Source organism: Hemitrygon akajei, chromosome 20 (genome assembly GCF_048418815.1).
Source record: "Hemitrygon akajei chromosome 20, sHemAka1.3, whole genome shotgun sequence".
NCBI classification, from domain to species: Eukaryota; Metazoa; Chordata; class Chondrichthyes; order Myliobatiformes; family Dasyatidae; genus Hemitrygon; species Hemitrygon akajei.
This window is the reverse complement of record NC_133143.1, coordinates 13,510,366-13,533,229: the sequence shown is the minus strand read 5'-3', so window position 1 is coordinate 13,533,229 and position 22,864 is coordinate 13,510,366. Positions and strand designations below refer to the sequence as shown.

The following is a 22,864-nucleotide window of genomic DNA, read 5'->3' as shown; positions in this document are numbered from 1 at the left end:
CTCCCTGACATAGTGACACCGCTGGGAAAGGGAAGCTCCCTCCCTGACATATTGACACCGCGGGAAAGGGAAGCTCCCTCCCTGACATAGTGACACCGCTAGGAAAGGGAAGCTCCCTCCCTGACTTAGTGCCACCGCTGGGAAAGGGGAGCTCCCTCCCTGACTTAGTGACACCGCTGGGAAAGGGGAGCTCCCTCCCTGACATAGTGACACCGCTGGGAAAGGGGAGCTCCCTCCCTGACTTAGTGACACCGCTGGGAAAGGGGAGCTCCCTCCCTGACTTAGTGACACCGCTGGGAAAGGGGAGCTCCCTCACTGACCTAGTGACACCGCTGGGAAAGGGGAGCTCCCTCACTGACATAGTGACACCGCTGGGAAAGGGGAGCTCCCTCACTGACATAGTGACACCGCTGGGAAAGGGGAGCTCCCTCCCTGACATAGTGACACCACTGGGAAAGGGGAGCTCCCTCCCTGACATAGTGACACCGCTGGGAAAGGGGAGCTCCCTCACTGACATAGTGACACGCTGGGAAAGGGGAGCTCCCTCCCTGACTTAGTGGACACCGCTGGGAAAGGGGAGCTCCCTCACTGACATAGTGACACCGCTGGGAAAGGGGAGCTCCCTCCCTGACATAGTGACACTGCTGGGAAAGAGGAGCTCCCTCCCTGACATAGTGACACCGCTGGGAAAGGGGAGCTCCCTCCCTGACATAGTGACACCGCTGGGAATGGGGAGCTCCCTCCCTGACATAGTGACACCGCTGGAAAGGGGAGCTCCCTCACCTGACATAGTGACACCGCTGGTAAAGGGGAGCTCCCTCACTGACAATAGTGACACCGCTGGGAAAGGGGAGCTCCCTCCCTGACATAGTGACACCGCTGGGAAGGGGAGCTCCCTCACTGACATAGTGACACCGCTGGAAAGGGGAGCTCCCTCACTGACATAGTGACACCGCTGGGAAAGGGGAGCTCCCTCACTGACATAGTGACACCGCTTGGGAAAGGGGAGCTCCCTCCCTGACATAGTGACACCGCTGGGAAAGGGGAGCTCCCTCCCTGACATAGTGACACCGCTGGGAAAGAGAAGCTCCCTCACTGACTTAGTGACACCGCTGGGAAAGGGGAGCTCCCTCCCTGACATAGTGACACCGCTGGGGAAAGGGGAGCTCCCTCCCCTGACATACAGTGACACCGCTGGGAAAGGGGAGCTCCCTCCCTGACATAGTGACACCGCTGGGAAAGGGGAGCTCCCTCACTGACATAGTGACACCGCTGGGAAAGGGGAGCTCCCTCCCTGACATAGTGACACCGCTGGGAAAGGGGAGCTCCCTCACTGACATAGTGACACCGCTGGGAAAGGGGAGCTCCCTCCCTGACATAGTGACACCGCTGGGAAAGGGGAGCTCCCTCACTGACATAGTGACACGCTGGGAAAGGGGAGCTCCCTCCTGACATAGTGACACCGCTGGGAAAGGGGAGCTCCCTCCCTGACATAGTGACACCGCCTGGAATGGGGAGCTCCCTCCCTGACATAGTGACACCGCTGGGAAAGGGGAGCTCCCTCACTGACATAGTGACACTGCTGGGAAAGGGGAGCTCCCTCCTGACATAGTGACACCGCTGGGAAAGGGGAGCTCCCTCCCTGACATAGTGACACCGCTGGGAAAGGGAGCTCCCTCCCTGACATAGTGACACCGCTGGAAAGGGGAGCTCCCTCCCTGACATACAGTGACACCGCTGGGAAAGGGGAGCTCCCTCCCTGACATAGTGACACCGCTGGGAAAGGGGAGCTCCCTCACTGACATAGTGACACTGCTGGGAAAGGGGAGCTCCCCTCCCTGACATAGTGACACCGCTGGGAAGGGGAGCTCCCTCCCTGACATAGTGACACTGCTGGGAAAGGGGAGCTCCCTCACTGACATAGTGACACCGCTGGGAAAGGGGAGCTCCTCCCTGACTTAGTGACACCGCTGGGAAAGGGGAGCTCCTCACTGACATAGTGACACCGCTGGGAAAGGGGAGCTCCCTCCCTGACATAGTGACACTGCTGGGAAAGGGGAGCTCCCTCCCTGACATAGTGACACTGCTGGGAAAGGGGAGCTCCCTCCCTGACATAGTGACACCGCTGGGAATGGGGAGCTCCCTCCCTGACATAGTGACACCGCTGGGGAAAAGGGAGCTCCCTCCCTGACATAGTGACACCGCTGGGAAAGGGGAGCTCCCTCACTGACATAGTGACACCGCTGGGAAAGGGGAGCTCCCTCCCTGACATAGTGACACCGCTGGGAAGGGGAGCTCCTCACTGACATAGTGACACCGCTGGGAAAGGGGAGCTCCCTCACTGACATAGTGACACCGCTGGGAAAGGGGAGCTCCCTCACTGACATAGTGACACCGCTGGGAAAGGGGAGCTCCCTCCCTGACATAGTGGACACCGCTGGGAAAGGGGAGCTCCCTCCCTGACATAGTGACACCGCTGGGAAAGGGGGAGCTCCTCACTGACATAGTGACCACCGCTGGGAAAGGGAGCTCCCTCCCTGACATAGTGACACCGCTGGGAAAGGGGAGCTCCCTCCCTGACATAGTGACACCGCTGGGAAAGGGGAGCTCCCTCACTGACATAGTGACACCGCTGGGAAAGGGGAGCTCCCTCACTGACATAGTGACACCGCTGGGAAAGGGGAGCTCCCTCCCTGACATAGTGACACCGCTGGGAAAGGGGGAGCTCCCTCCCTGACATAGTGACACCGCTGGGAAAGGGGAGCTCCCTCACTGACATAGTGACACCGCTGGGAAAGGGGAGCTCCCTCCCTGACATAGTGACACCGCTGGGAAAGGGGAGCTCCCTCACTGACATAGTGACACCACTGGGAAGGGGAGCTCCCTCACTGACATATAGTGACACTGCTGGGAAAGGGGAGCTCCCTCACTGACATAGTGACACCGCTGGGAATGGGGAGCTCCCTCACTGACATAGTGACACCACTGGGAAAGGGGAGCTCCCTCACTGACATAGTGACACCACTGGGAAAGGGGAGCTCCCTCCTTGACATAGTGACACCGCTGGGAAAGGGGAGCTCCCTCACTGACATAGTGACACCGCTGGGAAAGGGGAGCTCCCTCCTTGACATAGTGACACCGCTGGGAAAGGGGAGCTCCCTCCTTGACATAGTGACACCGCTGGGGGAAGGGGAGGCTCCCTCACTGACATAGTGACACCGCTGGGAAAGGGGAGCTCCCTCACTGACATATTGACACCGCTGGAAAGGGGAGCTCCCTCACTGACATATTGACACGCTGGGAAAAGGGGAGCTCCCTCCTTGACATAGTGACACCGCGGGAAAGGGGAGCTCCCTCCTTGACATATTGACACCACTGGGAAAGGGGAGCTCCCTCACTGACATAGTGACACCGTGGGAAAGGGGGAGCTCCCTCCCTGACATAGTGACACCGCTGGGAAAGGGGAGCTCCCTCCTTGACATAGTGACACTGCTGGGAAAGGGGAGCTCCCTCCTTGACATAGGACACCGCTGGGAAAGGGGAGCTCCCTCCCTGACATAGTGACACCGCTGGGAAAGGGGGAGCTCCCTCCTTGACATAGTGACACCGCGGGAAAGGGGAGCTCCCTCCTTGACATATTGACACCACTGGGAAAGGGGAGCTCCCTCACTGACATAGTGACACCGCTGGGAAAGGGGAGCTCCCTCACTGACATATTGACACCACTGGGAAAGGGGAGCTCCCTCACTGACATAGTGACACCGCTGGGAAAGGGGAGCTCCCTCCTTGACATAGTGACACCGCTGGGGAAAGGGGAGCTCCCTCACTGACATAGTGACACCGCTGGGAAAGGGGAGCTCCCTCACTGACATAGTGACACCGCTGGGAAAGGGGAGCTCCCTCCTTGACATAGTGACACCGCTGGGAAAGGGGAGCTCCCTCCTTGACATAGTGACACCGCTGGGAAAGGGGAGCTCCCTCACTGACATAGTGACACCGCTGGGAAAGGGGAGCTCCCTCCTTGACATAGTGACACCGCTGGAAAGGGGAGCTCCCTCACTGACATAGTGACACCGCTGGGAAAGGGGAGCTCCCTCACTGACATAGTGACACCGCTGGGAAAGGGGAGCTCCCTCCTTGACATAGTGACACCGCTGGGAAAGGGGAGCTCCCTCACTGACATAGTGACACCGCTGGGAAAGGGGAGCTCCCTCCTTGACATAGTGACACCGCTGGGAAAGGGGAGCTCCCTCCTTGGACATAGTGACACCGCTGGGAAAGGGGAGCTCCCTCACTGGACATAGTGACACCGCTGGGAAAGGGGAGCTCCCTCCTTGACATAGTGACACCGCTGGGAAAGGGGAGCTCCCTCCTTGACATAGGTGACACCGCTGGGAAAGGGGAGCTCCCTCCCTGACATAGTGACACCGCTGGGAAAGGGCAGCTCCCTCCCTGACATAGTGACACCGCTGGGAAAGGGGAGCTCACTCACTGACATCGTGACACCGCTGGGAAAGGGGAGCTCCCTCCTTGACATAGTGACACCGCTGGGAAAGGGGAGCTCCCTCCTTGGACATAGTGACACCGCTGGGAAAGGGGAGCTCCCTCCTTGACATAGTGACACCGCTGGGGAAAGGGGAGCTCCCTCCTTGACATATTGACACCACTGGGAAAGGGGGAGCTCCCTCACTGACATAGTGACACCGCTGGGAAAGGGGAGCTCCCTCACTGACATACAGTGACACCGCTGGGAAAGGGGAGCTCCCTCCCTGACATAGTGACACCGCTGGAAAGGGGAGCTCCCTCCCTGACATAGTGACACCGCTGTGAAAGGGGAGCTCCCTCACTGACATAGTGACACCGCTGGGAAAGGGGAGCTCCCTCCCTGACATAGTGACACCGCTGGGAAAGAGAAGCTCCCTCACTGACTTAGTGACACCGCTGGGGAAAGGGGAGCTCCCTCCCTGACATAGTGACACCGCTGGGAAAGGGGAGCTCCCTCCCTGACATAGTGACACTGCTGGGAAAGGGGAGCTCCCTCACTGACATAGTGACACCGCTGGGAAAGGGGAGCTCCCTCCCTGACATAGTGACACCGCTGGGAAAGGGGAGCTCCCTCACTGACATAGTGACACCGCTGGGAAAGGGGAGCTCCCTCCCTGACATAGTGACACCGCTGGGAAAGGGGAGCTCCCTCCCTGACATAGTGACATTGCTGGGAAAGGGGAGCTCCCTCCCTGACATAGTGACACCGCTGGGAAAGAGAAGCTCCCTCACTGACTTAGTGACACCGCTGGGAAAGGGGAGCTCCCCCTCCCTGACATAGTGACACCGCTGGGAAAGGGGAGCTCCCTCCCTGACATACAGTGACCACCGCTGGGAAAGGGGAGCTCCCTCCCTGACATAGTGACACCGCTGGGAAAGGGGAGCTCCCTCACTGACATAGTGACACCGCTGGGAAAGGGGAGCTCCCTCCCTGACATAGTGACACCCGCTGGGAAAGGGGAGCTCCCTCACTGACATAGTGACACCGCTGGAAAGGGGAGCTCCCTCCCTGACATAGTGACACCGCTGGGAAAGGGGAGCTCCCTCACTGACATAGTGACACCGCTGGGAAAGGGGAGCTCCCTCCCTGACATAGTGACACCGCTGGGAAAGGGGAGCTCCCTCCCTGACATAGTGACACCGCCTGGAATGGGGAGCTCCCTCCCTGGACATAGTGACACCGCTGGGAAGGGGAGCTCCCCTCACTGACATAGTGACACTGCTGGGAAAGGGGAGCTCCCTCCCTGACATAGTGACACCGCTGGGAAAGGGGAGCTCCCTCCCTGACATAGTGACACCGCTGGGGAAAGGGGAGCTCCCTCCCTGACATAGTGACACCGCTGGGAAAGGGGAGCTCCCTCCCTGACATACAGTGACACCGCTGGGAAAGGGGAGCTCCCTCCCTGACATAGTGACACCGCTGGGAAAGGGGAGCTCCCTCACTGACATAGTGACACTGCTGGGAAAGGGGAGCTCCCTCCCTGACATAGTGACCCGCTGGGAAGGGGAGCTCCCTCCCTGACATAGTGACACTGCTGGGAAAGGGGAGCTCCCTCACTGACATAGTGACACCGCTGGGAAAGGGGAGCTTCCTCCCTGACTTAGTGACACCGCTGGGAAAGGGGAGCTCCCTCACTGACATAGTGACACCGCTGGGAAAGGGGAGCTCCCTCCCTGACATAGTGACACTGCTGGGAAAGGGGAGCTCCCTCCCTGACATAGTGACACTGCTGGGAAAGGGGAGCTCCCTCCCTGACATAGTGACACCGCTGGGAATGGGGAGCTCCCTCCCTGACATAGTGACACCGCTGGGAAAAGGGAGCTCCCTCCCTGACATAGTGACACCGCTGGGAAAGGGGAGCTCCCTCACTGACATAGTGACACCGCTGGGAAAGGGGAGCTCCCTCCCTGACATAGTGACACCGCTGGGAAAGGGGAGCTCCCTCACTGACATAGTGACACCGCTGGGAAAGGGGAGCTCCCTCACTGACATAGTGGACACCGCTGGGGAAAGGGGAGCTCCCTCACTGACATAGTGACACCGCTGGGAAAGGGGAGCTCCCTCCCTGACATAGTGACACCGCTGGGAAAGGGGAGCTCCCTCCCTGACATAGTGACACCGCTGGGAAAGGGGGAGCTCCCTCACTGACATAGTGACACCGCTGGGAAAGGGGAGCTCCCTCCCTGACATAGTGACACCGCTGGGAAAGGGGAGCTCCCTCCCTGACATAGTGACACCGCTGGGAAGGGGAGCTCCCTCACTGACATAGTGACACCGCTGGGAAAGGGGAGCTCCCTCACTGACATAGTGACACCGCTGGGAAAGGGGAGCTCCCTCCCTGACATAGTGACACCGCTGGGAAAGGGGAGCTCCCTCCCTGACATAGTGACACCGCTGGGAAAGGGGAGCTCCCTCACTGACATAGTGACACCGGCTGGGAAAGGGAGCTCCCTCCCTGACATAGTGACACCGCTGGGAAAGGGGAGCTCCCTCACTGACATAGTGACACCACTGGGGAAAGGGGAGCTCCCTCACTGACATATAGTGACACTGCTGGGAAAGGGGAGCTCCCTCACTGACATAGTGACACCGCTGGGAATGGGGGAGCTCCCTCACTGACATAGTGACACCACTGGGAAAGGGGAGCTCCCTCACTGACATAGTGACACCACTGGGAAAGGGGAGCTCCCTCACTGACATAGTGACACCACTGGGAAAAGGGAGCTCCCTCACTGACATAGTGACACCACTGGGAAAGGCGATCTCCCTCCCTGACATAGTGACACCACTGGGAAAGGCGATCTCCCTCCCTGACATAGTGACACCACTGGAAAGGGGAGCTCTCTCCCTGACATATTGACACCGCGGGAAAGGGAAGCTCCCCTCCCTGACATAGTGACACCGCTGGGAAAGGGGAGCTCCCTCCCTGACATAGTGACACTGCTGGGAAAGGGGAGCTCCCTCACTGACATAGTGACACCGCTGGGAAGGGAAGCTCCCTCCCTGACATACAGTGACACCGCTGGGAAAGGGGAGCTCCCTCCCTGACATAGTGACACTGCTGGGAAAGGGGAGCTCCCTCCCTGACATAGTGACACCGCTGGGAATGGGGAGCTCCCTCCCTGACATAGTGACACCGCTGGGAAAGGGGAGCTCCCTCACTGACATAGTGGACACCGCTGGGAAAGGGGAGCTCCCTCACTGACATAGTGACACCGCTGGGAAAGGGGAGCTCCTCCCTGACATAGTGACACCACTGGGAATGGGGAGCTCCCTCCCTGACATAGTGACACCGCTGGGAAAGGGGAGCTCCCTCCCTGACATATAGTGACACCACTGGAAAAGGGGAGCTCCCTCCCTGACATAGTGACACCGCTGGGAAAGGGGAGCTCCCTCCCTGACATATAGTGACACCGCGGGAATGGGGAGCTCCTCCCTGACATAGTGACACCGCTGGGAAAGGGGAGCTCCCTCACTGACATAGTGACACCGCTGGGAAAGGGGAGCTCCCTCCCTGACATAGTGACACCACTGGGAAAGGGGAGCTCCCTCACTGACATAGTGACACCACTGGGAAAGGCGATCTCCCTCCCTGACATAGTGACACCACTGGGAAAGGCGATCTCCCTCCCTGACATAGTGACACCACTGGGAAAGGGGAGCTCCCTCCCTGACATATTGACACCGCGGGAAAGGGAAGCTCCCTCCCTGACATAGTGACACCGCTGGGAAAGGGGAGCTCCCTCACTGACATAGTGACACTGCTGGGAAAGGGGAGCTCCCTCACTGACATAGTGACACCACTGGGAAAGGGGAGCTCCCTCACTGACATAGTGACACCGCTGGGAAAGGCGATCTCCCTCCCTGACATAGTGACACCACTGGGAAAGGCGATCTCCCTCCCTGACATAGTGACACCACTGGGAAAGGGGAGCTCCCTCCCTGACATATTGACACCGCGGGAAAGGGAAGCTCCCTCCCTGACATAGTGACACCGCTGGGAAAGGGAAGCTCCCTCCCTGACATATTGACACCGCGGGAAAGGGAAGCTCCCTCCCTGACATAGTGACACCGCTAGGAAAGGGAAGCTCCCTCCCTGACTTAGTGCCACCGCTGGGAAAGGGGAGCTCCCTCCCTGACTTAGTGACACCGCTGGGAAAGGGGAGCTCCCTCCCTGACATAGTGACACCGCTGGGAAAGGGGAGCTCCCTCCCTGACTTAGTGACACCGCTGGGAAAGGGGAGCTCCCTCCCTGACTTAGTGACACCGCTGGGAAAGGGGAGCTCCCTCACTGACCTAGTGACACCGCTGGGAAAGGGGAGCTCCCTCACTGACATAGTGACACCGCTGGGAAAGGGGAGCTCCCTCACTGACATAGTGACACCGCTGGGAAAGGGGAGCTCCCTCCCTGACATAGTGACACCACTGGGAAAGGGGAGCTCCCTCCCTGACATAGTGACACCGCTGGGAAAGGGGAGCTCCCTCACTGACATAGTGACACCGCTGGGAAAGGGGAGCTCCCTCCCTGACTTAGTGACACCGCTGGGAAAGGGGAGCTCCCTCACTGACATAGTGACACCGCTGGGAAAGGGGAGCTCCCTCCCTGACATAGTGACACTGCTGGGAAAGAGGAGCTCCCTCCCTGACATAGTGACACCGCTGGGAAAGGGGAGCTCCCTCCCTGACATAGTGACACCGCTGGGAATGGGGAGCTCCCTCCCTGACATAGTGACACCGCTGGGAAAGGGGAGCTCCCTCCCTGACATAGTGACACCGCTGGTAAAGGGGAGCTCCCTCACTGACATAGTGACACCGCTGGGAAAGGGGAGCTCCCTCCCTGACATAGTGACACCGCTGGGAAAGGGGAGCTCCCTCACTGACATAGTGACACCGCTGGGAAAGGGGAGCTCCCTCACTGACATAGTGACACCGCTGGGAAAGGGGAGCTCCCTCACTGACATAGTGACACCGCTGGGAAAGGGGAGCTCCCTCCCTGACATAGTGACACCGCTGGGAAAGGGGAGCTCCCTCACTGACATAGTGACACCGCTGGGAAAGGGGAGCTCCCTCACTGACATAGTGACACCGCTGGGAAAGGGGAGCTCCCTCCCTGACATAGTGACACCGCTGGGAAAGGGGAGCTCCCTCCCTGACATACAGTGACACCGCTGGGAAAGGGGAGCTCCCTCCCTGACATAGTGACACCGCTGGGAAAGGGGAGCTCCCTCCCTGACATAGTGACACCGCTGGGAAAGGGGAGCTCCCTCACTGACATAGTGACACCGCTGGGAAAGGGGAGCTCCCTCCCTGACATAGTGACACCGCTGGGAAAGGGGAGCTCCCTCCCTGACATAGTGACACCGCTGGGAAAGGGGAGCTCCCTCACTGACATAGTGACACCGCTGGGAAAGGGGAGCTCCCTCCCTGACATAGTGACACCGCTGGGAAAGGGGAGCTCCCTCCCTGACATAGTGACACCGCTGGGAAAGGGGAGCTCCCTCACTGACATAGTGACACCGCTGGGAAAGGGGAGCTCCCTCACTGACATAGTGACACCGCTGGGAAAGGGGAGCTCCCTCCCTGACATAGTGACACCGCTGGGAAAGGGGAGCTCCCTCCCTGACATAGTGACACCGCTGGGAAAGGGGAGCTCCCTCCCTGACATAGTGACACCGCTGGGAAAGGGGAGCTCCCTCCCTGACATAGTGACACCGCTGGGAAAGGGGAGCTCCCTCACTGACATACAGTGACACCGCTGGGAAAGGGGAGCTCCCTCCCTGACATAGTGACACCGCTGGGAAAGGGGAGCTCACTCACTGACATAGTGACACCGCTGGGAAAGGGGAGCTCCCTCCCTGACATACAGTGACACCGCTGGGAAAGAGAAGCTCCCTCCCTGACATACAGTGACACTGCTGGGAAAGGGGAGCTCCCTCTCTGACATAGTGACACCGCTGGGAAAGGGGAGCTCCCTCCCTGACATAGTGACACCGCTGGGAAAGGGGAGCTCCCTCCCTGACATAGTGACACCGCTGGGAAAGGGGAGCTCCCTCCCTGACATACAGTGACACCGCTGGGAAAGGGGAGCTCCCTCACTGACATACAGTGACACCGCTGGGAAAGGGGAGCTCCCTCCCTGACATAGTGACACCGCTGGGAAAGGGGAGCTCACTCACTGACATAGTGACACCGCTGGGAAAGGGGAGCTCCCTCCCTGACATAGTGACACCGCTGGGAAAGGGGAGCTCCCTCCCTGACATAGTGACACCGCTGGGAAAGGGGAGCTCCCTCACTGACATACAGTGACACCGCTGGGAAAGGGGAGCTCCCTCACTGACATACAGTGACACCGCTGGGAAAGGGGAGCTCCCTCCCTGACATAGTGACACCGCTGGGAAAGGGGAGCTCCCTCCCTGACATAGTGACACAGCTGGGAAAGGGGAGCTCCCTCCCTGACATAGTGACACCGCTGGGAAAGGGGAGCTCCCTCCCTGACATACAGTGACACCGCTGGGAAAGGGGAGCTCCCTCCCTGACATACAGTGACACCGCTGGGAAAGGGGAGCTCCCTCCCTGACATACAGTGACACCGCTGGGAAAGGGGAGCTCCCTCACTGACATACAGTGACACCGCTGGGAAAGGGGAGCTCCCTCCCTGACATAGTGACACCGCTGGGAAAGGGGAGCTCACTCACTGACATAGTGACACCGCTGGGAAAGGGGAGCTCCCTCCCTGACATAGTGACACCGCTGGGAAAGGGGAGCTCCCTCCCTGACATAGTGACACCGCTGGGAAAGGGGAGCTCCCTCCCTGACATACAGTGACACCGCTGGGAAAGGGGAGCTCCCTCCCTGACATACAGTGACACCGCTGGGAAAGGGGAGCTCCCTCCCTGACATAGTGACACCGCTGGGAAAGGGGAGCTCACTCACTGACATACAGTGACCCCGCTGGGAAAGGGGAGCTCCCTCACTGACATAGTGACACTGCTGGGAAAGGGGAGCTCCCTCCCTGACATACAGTGACACCGCTGGGAAAGGGGAGCTCCCTCCCTGACATACAGTGACACCGCTGAGAAAGGGGAGCTCCCTCCCTGACATAGTGACACCGCTGGGAAAGGGGAGCTCCCTCCCTGACATATAGTGACACCGCTGGGAAAGGGGAGCTCCCTCCCTGACATATAGTGACACTGCTGGGAAAGGGGAGCTCCCTCCCTGACATATAGTGACACCGCGGGAAAGGGGAGCTCCCTCCCTGACATATAGTGACACCGCTGGGAAAGGGGAGCTCCCTCACTGACATAGTGACACCGCTGGGAAAGGGGAGCTCCCTCACTGACATAGTGACACCGCTGGGAAAGGGGAGCTCCCTCCCTGACATAGTGACACCGCTGGGAAAGGGGAGCTCCCTCCCTGACATAGTGACACCGCTGGGAAAGGGGAGCTCCCTCCCTGACATACAGTGACACCGCTGGGAAAGGGGAGCTCCCTCACTGACATACAGTGACACCGCTGGGAAAGGGGAGCTCCCTCCCTGACATAGTGACACCGCTGGGAAAGGGGAGCTCACTCACTGACATAGTGACACCGCTGGGAAAGGGGAGCTCCCTCCCTGACATAGTGACACCGCTGGGAAAGGGGAGCTCCCTCCCTGACATAGTGACACCGCTGGGAAAGGGGAGCTCCCTCCCTGACATACAGTGACACCGCTGGGAAAGGGGAGCTCCCTCACTGACATACAGTGACACCGCTGGGAAAGGGGAGCTCCCTCCCTGACATAGTGACACCGCTGGGAAAGGGGAGCTCCCTCCCTGACATAGTGACACAGCTGGGAAAGGGGAGCTCCCTCCCTGACATAGTGACACCGCTGGGAAAGGGGAGCTCCCTCCCTGACATACAGTGACACCGCTGGGAAAGGGGAGCTCCCTCCCTGACATACAGTGACACCGCTGGGAAAGGGGAGCTCCCTCCCTGACATACAGTGACACCGCTGGGAAAGGGGAGCTCCCTCACTGACATACAGTGACACCGCTGGGAAAGGGGAGCTCCCTCCCTGACATAGTGACACCGCTGGGAAAGGGGAGCTCACTCACTGACATAGTGACACCGCTGGGAAAGGGGAGCTCCCTCCCTGACATAGTGACACCGCTGGGAAAGGGGAGCTCCCTCCCTGACATAGTGACACCGCTGGGAAAGGGGAGCTCCCTCCCTGACATACAGTGACACCGCTGGGAAAGGGGAGCTCCCTCCCTGACATACAGTGACACCGCTGGGAAAGGGGAGCTCCCTCCCTGACATAGTGACACCGCTGGGAAAGGGGAGCTCACTCACTGACATACAGTGACCCCGCTGGGAAAGGGGAGCTCCCTCACTGACATAGTGACACTGCTGGGAAAGGGGAGCTCCCTCCCTGACATACAGTGACACCGCTGGGAAAGGGGAGCTCCCTCCCTGACATACAGTGACACCGCTGAGAAAGGGGAGCTCCCTCCCTGACATAGTGACACCGCTGGGAAAGGGGAGCTCCCTCCCTGACATATAGTGACACCGCTGGGAAAGGGGAGCTCCCTCCCTGACATATAGTGACACTGCTGGGAAAGGGGAGCTCCCTCCCTGACATATAGTGACACCGCGGGAAAGGGGAGCTCCCTCCCTGACATATAGTGACACCGCTGGGAAAGGGGAGCTCCCTCACTGACATAGTGACACCGCTGGGAAAGGGGAGCTCCCTCACTGACATAGTGACACCGCTGGGAAAGGGGAGCTCCCTCCCTGACATACAGTGACACCGCTGAGAAAGGGGAGCTCCCTCCCTGACATAGTGACACCGCTGGGAAAGGGGAGCTCCCTCCCTGACATAGTGACACCGCTGGGAAAGGCGATCTCCCTCCCTGACATAGTGACACCACTGGGAAAGGCGATCTCCCTCCCTGACATAGTGACACCGCTGGGAAAGGGGAGCTCCCTCACTGACATAGTGACACCGCTGGGAAAGGGGAGCTCCCTCACTGACATAGTGACACCGCTGGGAAAGGGGAGCTCCCTCACTGACATACAGTGAGCTCCCCAATGCTCCTCGCACACTCCCACCACCGATATTTCTCGCAGGAAATCTCCGGCGCACAAGCCACGACATTTCGTTCCCGGTGCCCGAGAGTCTCACCGGCTCTAACGTAGCCCAACACCCCGCCGGAGGCCACCAGCGCTGCGTATCCGAAGCCCAGCCAGTCTACCGCCATGTCTCAGCAACAGTGTGAGCATGCGCACCACCCCGGGCAGCTGGCGAGAGCGCAGGCGTAAACACTACTCACCGCTTTGGCGCTAATAATTGGTGGGGATGATTGAGAAATTAATCTGGGAATAAGTTTTACAAACATTGGACGAACGCAATATATTGCAGCAATTTGTTTTGTAGGCAAAGGTTAAGGGTTGTCGATAGAGTGAGCAACACACAAAATATTGGAGGAAATCAGCGGGTCAGGCATCATCTCTGAAATCTCCGAAAATGAATAAAAAGGAAAGAAATAAACTGGAAAGGAAGGCGAAGAGGAAAAGATGGGGGTGGGGAGAAAAGAGGATAGGTAAAGCCAGGTGGGTGGGAAAGGTAAAGAAGGGGCTGGAGAAGAAAGGATCTGATAGGAGAGGAGAATGGACCGTAAGAGAAGTGGAAGGAGGAGAAGATGATAGGCAGCTGAGGAGAAGAGGTAAGAGGTCAGAGTAGGGAAATGAAGAAGGGAGAGGGAGGAATTTGCTGAAAGTTGGAGATATAGATGTTCATGCCAATAAATTGAAGGTAACCTAGGCGGAATATGAGGTGTTGTTCTTCCAACCTGAAAGTGTAGAAGAGGAGGGCGTGGACCGACATGTCAGAACAAGACTGGGGATAGGAATTAAAATGGTTGGCCAGTGGGAAATTTTCCAGATGGAGCTGAGATGCTCGACGACGTCTACGTCTACGCCAATCTACGCCTGGTCTCACCAACGTAGAGGAGACCACATCAGGAGAACTGGATACAGCAGATGAGTCCCAACAGATTCACAGGTGAAGTGTTGCCTCACCTGGAAGGACTATTTGGGCCCCTAAATGGAGATGAATGGGTAGGTATAACATGGTTGCCGATTGCAGGGGTAAGTGACAGCAGGGAAATTAGTGGGGAGGGATGAATGGACAAAGGAATCATGGAGAGGGTGATCCTTGTGGAGAGTGGGGTGGAGTAGGGAGTAAATATGTATTTGGTGGTAGGGTCCTGTTGAAGATGATAGAAGTTCATAGAATGACGTGTTAGATGCAGAGGCTCACGGGGTGGTAGGTAAGGCTGAGACTCGACCGCTGCTAAGATGACAGGAAGATAAGGTGAGCATGGATGTCCAGGAAATTGAGGAGATGTGGGTGAAGACAGAATCAACGGTGGAGGAAGAGAACCCCAATTCTTTGAAGGAACCTGTCCGATGTCCTGGAAAGGGAAGCCTTGTCCTGGGAACAGATTTAGCAGAGATGAAGGAACTGAGAAAAGAGAACATCATTTTTACAGGAAATGTACAGTCAAGGTAAACATGGGAATTGATGGGCTTATAAAGTATATAAGTATTGATAGACAGTTTGTCTCCAGTGATGGAGACATAAAGATCAAGAAAGGAGAGAGAGGTGTCAGAAATGGACCGAGTAATGGGCTGGCTGGAAGTCGGAGGCAAATTTTTTTCCCCTCCCTCTTCCCTCATCTTCATTTCCCCATCCTGGCCTCTTACCTCTTCTCCTCACCTAACTATCATCTCCCCCTGGAGTCCCTTCTCCATTCCTTTCTCCCGTGATCCACTCCCCTATTAGATTCCAGACCTTTGCCATTTCCATTTATCACCTCCCAGTTTCTTACTTCACCCCCCCCCCCTCCCCATAGAACATTACAGCAGGTCTTTTGACTTCTTGGCTGTGCCGAACCATTCTTCTGCCTAGTCCCACTGACCTGCACCTGGACCATATCCCTACATACACCTCTCATCCATGTACCTGTCCAGGTTTTTCTCAAATGTTAAAAGTGAGCCTGCATTTACCACTTCATCTGGCAGCTCATTCCACACTCCCACCACTCTCTGTATGAAGAAGCCCCCCCCCCATGTTCCCTTTAAACTTTTCCCCCTTCACCCTTAACCCATATCCTCTGGGTTTTTTTCTCCCCTAACCTCAGTGGAAAAAGCCTGCTTGCATTCACTCCATCTATACCCATCATAATTTTATACACTTTTATCAAATAGCCCCTCATTCTCCTACACTCCAGGGAATAAAGTCCTAACCTATTCAACCTTTCTCTGTAACTCAGTTTCTCAAGTCCCGGCAACATCCTTGTAAACCTTCTCTGCACTCTTTCAACATTATTAATATCCTTCCTGTAATTCGGTGACCAAAACTGCACACAATACTCCAAATTCGGCCTCACCAATGACTTATATAACCTCGCCATAACATTCCAACTCTTATACTCAATACTTTGATTTATAAAGGCCAATGTACCAAAAGCTCCCTTTACTACCCTATCTACCTGTGGCGCTACTTTTAGGGAATTTTGTATCTGTATTCCTAGATCCCTCTGTTCTACTGCACTCCTCAGTGCCCTACCATTTACCTTGTAGGTTCTACCTTGGTTTTTCCTTCCAAAGTGCAATACCTCACACTTGTCTGTATTAAACTCCATCTGCCATTTTTCCAGCTGATCCAAATCCCTCTGCAAGCTTTGAAAACCTTCCTCACTGTCCACTACACTTCCAATCTTTGTATCATCAGCAAATTTGCTGATCCAATTTACCACATTATCATCCAGATCATTGATATAGATGACAAATAACAATGGACCCAGCACTGTTCCCTGTGGCACACCACTAGTCACAGGCCTCCACTCAGAGAAGCAATCCTCCACTACCACTCTCTGGCTTCTCCCATTGAGCCAATGTCTAATCCAATTTATTATCACACCATGTATACCTAGGCAATGTATCTTCCTAACTAACCTCCCATGCAGGACCTTGTAAAAGGCCTTACTGAAGTCCATGTAGACAACATCCACTGCCTTCCCTTCACCCACTTTCCTGGTAACCTCCTCGAAAAACTCTAATAGACTTGTTAAACATGACCTACCACCCACAAAGCTGTGTTGACTCTCCTAATAAGTCCCTGTCTATCTAAATACTTGTAGACCTGTGGTAAACTATGTATACCTGTCTGGACACGCCCCTCTGCTGACTGCTCCTGTGGCTCCTCCCACAGACCTCTGTATAAAGCTGATTGGAGGCACTGCTCCTCCCTCAGTCTCCAAGATGCTGTGCTCTGTTTTGCTGCTAATAAAAGCCTATTGTTCACCTCCCGTCTCCGAGAGTTATTGATGGTGCATCAATTTTATTAGCAGCAATTTTAAAACATGGAGAGCATTTTATGACCAGACAGATTGGATCTCGATCCTCAATCCCAGGAAGCCGGCGACGCTTTCGAACTCTGGCTAGCATGCTTCGAATCGTACCTGGAGGAGATTCATGTGACCGACCCTGCCACAATGCGCAGGGTTCTCCTCTCCAGAGTCAGTGCAAGGGCCTACTCCATGATCAGAGACCAAACAGACTACCAGGGTGCGATGGATGCCCTCAAAAGACAATACCAGCGGCTGGTGAACACCGTCTACGCAAGACATCGCTTAGCGACACGGCGGCAGCGGGCCGGAGAGTCAAGCGCTGAGTTTGTCCGGGCCCTACAGACACTCGTGCGGGCCTGCGACTGCAGGGGCTGACGGTGGAACAGCTTGCGGAGCTCTTGGTAAGAGACGCCTTCGTCATGGGGATCAGGTCAGTGTACGTGCGCCAGCGGCTACTGGAACACGCCGATCTTACCTTACATTCGGCGATCAAGCTGTCTGACACGCTGGAGGCTGCTCTGCACAACGCTGACGCTGTCCAGGCGCGAGATCTCCCGCCAGCCCCATGGACGCTGCAGACCCCGCAACCCGCTGGCGAATCAACCTCAGCTCCTGCCAGTCGCGAGTCCGTGAAGTCCCCGCAACCCGCCGGCGAGTCGACCATGGCTGCTGCCAGTCGCAAGTCCGCACAGTGTTACTTCTGCGGACTCAAAAAGCACCCCCGAAAATGCTGCCCAGCCCGAGAAGCTACCTGCTCCAGCTGCGGAAAGAAGGGCCACTTCACCAAGGCCTGTAAGTCCAAACCACGAGTGGGGTCGAGCAGCGGCGCGTGTGAGGCATGAGGGTTGCTATCTTGGTCGCCGCCATCTTGCCTGCCCACCGCGTGCGAGGCATGGGGCGGCCATCTTTGTCGGCGCCACCTCGCCCTGCCTCCGACCCACGGGTGTTTACCGGGCACCAAGACGGCGATTCAACTCTAGCCTCCGTGACCCTCGACCAAAGCACTCCACACCATCTCGCAAGGTCAATGATGGACATCCTGGTGGAGGGGCACAGGACTAGCTGCCTGTTTGACACGGGCAGCACTGAGAGTTTTATTCACCAGGACACGGTGCAACGCTGCGGACTCGTGACACAGCCGGTAAGCCAGAGGGTCACCGTGGCTTCTGGATCGCATTCCACAGACATCCGGGGGAGTTGTGTAGTGACACTGGTGGTGCAGGGCACAGAATATCGGGACTTTGCGTTACTGGTCATGCCTCAACTGTGTGCCCCTGTGCTATTGGGGCTCGACTTCCAGAGCCACCTGAAAAGTGTGACAATGGAGTATGACGGGCCCCTCCCACCAATCACTGTCAGAAATCCTCAGTTCTGTGGGATTTCATCATATACCCTGCTACTGACCACACACACACACCAACCCGCACATCCCACCCAACACCATGCCAACAGCCGCGCTACTGACACCACTTGCAGCCTCTTCACCCTCAAGATCCCTCCCCCACCGCTGTTTGCCAACCTGACCCCCGACTGTAAACCTATGGCAACTAAAAGCAGGAGGTACAGGGCGGGAGACAGGGCCTTCATTAAGTTGGAGGTGCAGCGGCTACTCAGGGAGGGGATCATTGAGCCAAGCACAAGTCCTTGGAGGGCCCAGGTGGTTGTTGTTCAGACCGGGCAGAAAAATAGGATGGTCGTGGACTCAATAGGTTCACGCAGCTTGACGCGTACCCCCTACCCCGCATCGCGGATATGGTCAATCAGATAGCTCAGTACAACGTGTACTCGACCATAGACCTGAAATCCGCTTATCACCAGCTCCCCATCCGCCCAGAGGATTGCCCCTACACTGCCTTTGAGGCGGGCGGCAGGCTCTATCACTTCCTGCACGTCCCCTTCAGTGTCACGAATGGTGTCTCTGTCTTCCAGAGGGAAATGGACCGGATGGTGGACCAGTGCCAACTGAAGGCCACGTTCCTATATCTGGATAACATCACCATCTGCGGTCACGTCTGGCAGGATCACGACACCAACCTCCAATGATTTTTCCAAGCAACCAAAGCTCTTAACCCTACCTATAACAGGGACAAGTGTGTGTTCGGAACCACCCAACTCGCTATCCTTGGGTATGCCATGGAGAACGGAGTCATTGGCCCTGACCCCGACCGTATGCGCCCCCTGTTGGAACTCCCTCTTCCCACCACCCTCAGAGCCCTCAAACGGTGCCTGGGCTTCTTTTCCTATTACACCCAAAGGGTCCCTCACTACGCAGACAAGGCCCGCCCCCTGATCAAGTCCACCACATTTCCCCTCTCAGCCGAGGCCCGCGCGGCCTTCAGCCGCATTAAAGGGGACATTGTCAAAGCAACGATGCATGCAGTGGACGAGACCATTCCCTTCCAAGTAGAGAGTGACGCCTCCGACTTCACACTGTCTGCTACCCTCAATCAGGCAGGAAGGCCGGTAGCATTCTTCTCTCATACCCTTCAGGGCCCTGAAATTCAGCACTCCGCGGTGGAGAAAGAAGCCCAAGCCATAGTGGAAGTTATTAGGCACTGGAGGCACTATCTCACCGGCAAAAGGTTCACCTTGCTGACCGACCAGCGCTCAGTTGCGTTCATGTTTAGCAACCAACAACGGGGCAAAATCAAAAACGATAACATTTTGAGGTGGAGAATAGAACTCTCCACCTACAACTATGACATCCTGTACCAGCCTGGAAGGCTCAATGAGCCCCCTGATGCCCTATCCCGGGGAACATATGCCAGCATGCAGCTCAACCGGCTATACGCCCTCCATGCAGATCTTTGCCACCCGGGGGGGGTCACCCGAATTTACCATTTTGTGAAAGCCCGCTGCCTTACTCCCTTGAGGAAATCAGGACAATGACCAGGGACTGTCAAGTCTGCGCTGAGTGCAAACCACACTTCTACCGTCCTGAAAAGGCACAACTTATCAAGGCCACCCGCCCCTTTGAGCGACTGAGTGTCGACTTTAAGGGCCCCCTTCCCTCCACCGACCGCAATGTGTACTTTCTCAACATAATCGAATAGTACTCGCGGTTCCCCTTTGCCATCCCCTGCCCTGATACCACTGCCACGTCCGTCATAAAAGCCCTGCGCCAGCTCTTCACTCTGTTCGGATATCCCTGCGATATCCACAGAGATAGAGGGTCCTCGTTTATGAGTGACGAGCTGCGCCAGTACCTGCTGGCTAGGGGTATTGCTACTAGTAGGACCACGAGCTATAATCCCCGGGGGAATGGACAGGTGGAGAGGGAGAATGCCACTGTGTGGAAGGCCACACTCTTAGCCCTTAGGTCAAAGGGATTGCCGGTCTCTCGCTGGCAGGAGGTCCTCCCCGAGGCACTCCACTCCATCCGCTCCCTGTTATGCACGTCCACCAATGCCACCCCTCATGAGCGACTCTTTTCTTTTCCCAGGAAGTCTGCCACTGGGACCACCCTACCGGCTTGACTGACGTCCCCAGGGCCAGTGCTGCTCCAGAAACATGCGAGGAGCAATAAATACTCCCCGATGATCGAGAGGGTTCACCTACTTCATGCGAACCCCCAGAATGCCTACGTGGTCTTACCTGATGGGCGGGAGGACACGGTCTCCGTCCGTGACCTGGCGCCTGCAGGAGCACCAGACCCCTACCCCAAACACTCCACGGTGACTATGAACCCCATGCCCACCGATGTATATACCCACGAGACACCGCACACACCAAGCTCTACACAGACTCCTCACGACACTCCCATACCGGGTGCCACACACACGCATGAGGGATTACTGATGCCTAACGGGCTGGCACCTCAAGTCAGGCCGGAGCCAGCACAACCACCGTCACCGGTGCTATGTAGATCACAGCAACAGACTCGACCGCCTGATAGACTTGACCTGTAAATATACTTGTAAGAAACTTCACCCCGTGGGGACTCTCTTTTAAAACAAAGGGGGGGTGAATGTGGTAAACTATGTATACCTGTCTGGACACGCCCCTCTGCTGACTGCTCCTGTGGCTCCTCCCACAGACCCCTGTATAAAGGTGATTGGAGGCACTGCTCCTCCCTCAGTCTCCAAGATGCCGTGCTCCATTTTGCTGCTAAAAAAGCCTATCGTTCACCTCCCGTCTCCGAGTTATTGATGGTGCATCAAGACCCTATCTCTTAGTACTCCTTCCAATAATTTACCTACTACCGACGTCAAACTTACCAGCCTATAATTTCCTGCATTACTTTTTGAGCCTTTTTTGCACAATGGAATAACATGAGCTATCCTTCAATCCTCTGGCACCTCACCCGTAGATTCCGACATTTTAAATATATCTGCCAGAGCCCCTGCAATTTCAACCTTCAAGGTCCGAGGGAATACCCTGTCAGGTCCTGGGGATTTATCTACTCTGATTTGTCTCAAGATAGCAAGCACCTTCTCCTCACTACTTGTTTGCCTCATTTCCATTGACTCTATGCCAGTTTCCTTAGTAAATACAGATGCAAAAAACCCATTTAAGATCTCCCCCATTTACTTTGGTTCCATACTTGGCCGACCACTCTGATCTTCAAGAGGACCAATTTTATCCCTCACTATCCTTTTGCTCTTAATATACCTGTAGAAGCTCTTTGGATCATCCTTCACCTTGACTACCAAAGCTACCTCATGTCTTCTTTTAGCCCTCCTGATTTATTTCTTAAGTTTTTTTTGCACTTTTTATACTCCTCAAGTACTTTATTTGCTCCCTGTTTCCTATACATGTCATACATTTCTCTCTTCTTTATCAGAGTTCCAATATCCCTGGAGAACCAAGGTTCCTTATTCTTATTCACTTTGCCTTTAATCCTGACAGGAACATACAAACTCTGCACTCTCAAAATTTCTCCTTTGAAGGCCTCCCACTTACCAACGACGTCCTTGCCAGAGAACAACTTGTCCCAATCCACGCTTTTTAGATCCTTTCTCATTTCTTCAAATTTGGCCTTTTTCCAGTTTAGAACCTCAACCTGAGGACCAGATCTATCTTTATCCCTTGATCAAGTTGAAACTAATGGTGTTATGATCACTGGAACCAAAGTGTTCCCCTCCACACACTTCCGTCACCTGTCCTAACTCGTTTCCTAATAGGAAATCTAATACTGCATCCTTTCTAGTCGGTATCTCTATATATTGATTTAGAAAACTTTCCGGAACACAGTTTACAATCTCTAACCCCTCTAGACCTTTAACAGTATGGGTGTCCCAATCAATATGTGGAAAATTAAAATCCCCTACTATCCCAAGTTTATGTTTCTTGCAGTTGTCTGCTCCACCCATATGGCCTCAGTAGACAAGCCCTCTAATCTGTCCTGCCTGAGCACTGCTGTAACATTTTCCCTGACTAGCAATGCCACCACTCCCCCCCCCCCCCACCCTTCATTCCTCTGCCTCCATCACATCTGAAACATCGGAACCCTGGAACATTCAGCTGCCAGTCCTGCCCCTCCTGTAGCCAAGTTTCACTAATGGCTACAATGGCATAATTCCACGTGTCAATCCACGCCCTCAGCTCGTCAGCCTTCCCCACAATACTCCTCACATTCAAATAGACACACCTCAGAAGATTATTACCACCACACACAACCCTTCTATTTGTGACTTTGCATCATTAATTTTCACCCCGGCTCCACTATCTGCTCTGGCACTCTGGTTCCCATTCCCCTACAAATCTAATTTAACCCCCCCCCCCCCCCCAACAGCACTGACAAACCTCCCTTGCATCTTTCTCCACACCCTTTTTGCAAACCTGCAGCCCACAGAGATGAGTAACTGTCTCATCCCTGTCACATTCCTTTTGGGGGCAGTGTGCTGTGGTTGTGATACTGTGAGCATGCAGGAACTATCTCACTGGGAGTAACCAGCCAAGAGAGGTTTTGGCACCTGTTGGT

At 55.9% G+C, this 22,864-nt stretch overlaps 1 protein-coding gene across 1 annotated transcript in view; it reads right to left on the bottom strand.

Moving 5' to 3' along the window:
• Positions 1-13,828, bottom strand: part of LOC140713592 (transmembrane protein 14C-like) — a 48,672-nt gene extending 34,844 nt beyond the window's left edge. Inside the window, exon 1 of the mRNA XM_073023879.1 lies at positions 13,710-13,828. Coding sequence (XP_072879980.1) covers positions 13,710-13,785 — 76 coding nt within the window. The 5' untranslated portion in view covers positions 13,786-13,828. The remainder of the gene's footprint in view (positions 1-13,709) is intronic.
• Between the last annotated feature and the right edge of the window lie 9,036 nt (positions 13,829-22,864).